The sequence below is a fragment of the Olea europaea genome, unplaced genomic scaffold, assembly GCF_002742605.1.
Source record: "Olea europaea var. sylvestris unplaced genomic scaffold, O_europaea_v1 scaffold30239, whole genome shotgun sequence".
Taxonomy (NCBI): domain Eukaryota; kingdom Viridiplantae; phylum Streptophyta; class Magnoliopsida; order Lamiales; family Oleaceae; genus Olea; species Olea europaea.
In genome coordinates, this window is record NW_019248913.1 from 1 (window position 1) to 1,359 (window position 1,359).

The 1,359-nt window shown below is 37.5% G+C and overlaps 1 protein-coding gene and 1 long non-coding RNA gene across 2 annotated transcripts; one reads left to right on the top strand and one right to left on the bottom strand.

The window, feature by feature from the left end:
* Positions 1-353: 353 nt before the first annotated feature.
* Positions 354-701, top strand: LOC111384844 (protein DOG1-like 3; the record flags this gene model as incomplete). The annotated part of the gene is made up of 1 exon (XM_023009173.1): positions 354-701. A coding segment is annotated over one exon (348 nt), but the record flags the coding sequence as incomplete, so codon positions are not given.
* A 104-nt stretch (positions 702-805) lies between these two features.
* Positions 806-1,244, bottom strand: LOC111384843. Its single transcript, XR_002700971.1, has 2 exons — positions 1,024-1,244; positions 806-946 (listed from the first exon to the last, which is right to left on the bottom strand). It is a non-coding gene; the product is annotated as an uncharacterized LOC111384843 (long non-coding RNA).
* Between the last annotated feature and the right edge of the window lie 115 nt (positions 1,245-1,359).

Here is a 1,359-nt window from a genome sequence, read left to right on the forward strand (position 1 = left end):
CAACGAGCAACTATGAATAACATTACTCTAATATTTGTCGATTCCTTGAAAATTATGAATAAAAAACAATTTGAGTATTTATAAATGGGAGCCAAACATATTAAAAGAATGATTTGAATCTTTATATATAATTATTATTTTACATATTTAAACACTTTGAAATTCTGTAACTCATTCGATGACATCAATCTTGAAATTCAATTGTGTAATTTAGAGATTCATATTCCTCTAAACTCTTGAGGTAACTCATTTGAGAACACCAAGCATGACATTTCACCTGTGTATTCTAGTCTTGAGGCCAGACTTCCTGAGTTGATGAGAGGACTCAGCTACACCAAGTGCATGAATTGCAGAAGAATACTATAACGGAGGAGAAGGAGGTGATTAATGAGAAGCATGCAAAATTACAAGAGACTATGGCATTGTGGAGCTGTCCCAAGTTGATGAGGGAGGAAGAGGCTATGGCTCCGAAGGAGGACGGTTTGGTTGAAGTTATGCAAAGAGCTGAGCTGCTGATGAAATATTTAAGGTTCGAACGAGTTATAATTCTAACTCAAGTTCAGGCTGTACATTTCTTGATTGCAGCGGTGGAGCTGCACTTGAGTATTCATGAATGGGGTAAAAGGCGTGATGCCCAGAAGGCCAGAACCACCACCAACTCACCGGCCACGGCCAGTGAAACAACTCTTAAAGCCAGTTGATGATTTTTTGGGTGTTTCCAGTTCACCAATATATTGTCAAGATCCATGTTATCCAACGTAATATATAGTAAAATAAACTGATGAAATTCCTTAAAAAGGATGACTGAAATTTTGAAAGGGATATGAAATTTGCTGATATAAAACACGGTCCATTACACCTATGTGGATCTCATGGCTAATTGCACAAAACCAAATCTAATCAGCTACTGTAGAAAGCTCGTTGACGCCCTCCTTGGAAGTAAAGCCTGGCATAGAGAAAACGAAGCATGTTGCTATCAAATTTACGCATTGGATCAGAAATAAAATGATGATAAAACGTTACCTCTTCATAGCTCATCCTTGGCTGAATTTGAATTTACTGTTTCAGGTTTGGTAGATTCTGGTTCAGCCAAGTCGTCTAGAGGAGATTTATCCCGGCTTTTCTGAATAAAGTCAATAATGTCCTCCTTTGTTCGGTTCCCTTCATACTGCTTCAAGTTATCATTTGCAGATCTGAAGTACAGAGTTGGGAATCCTTGAACTTCAAAAGTGTCCCTTGGGACATCGTTTGCAGTTGCATCCTGAGAAGAGACAGCGGAGATTTTAGATAATATTGGAAAATTAAGAAAAAAGAAATTAAGCAGATGAAAATTAAGTGACTGGGAATTTTACCAGTTTC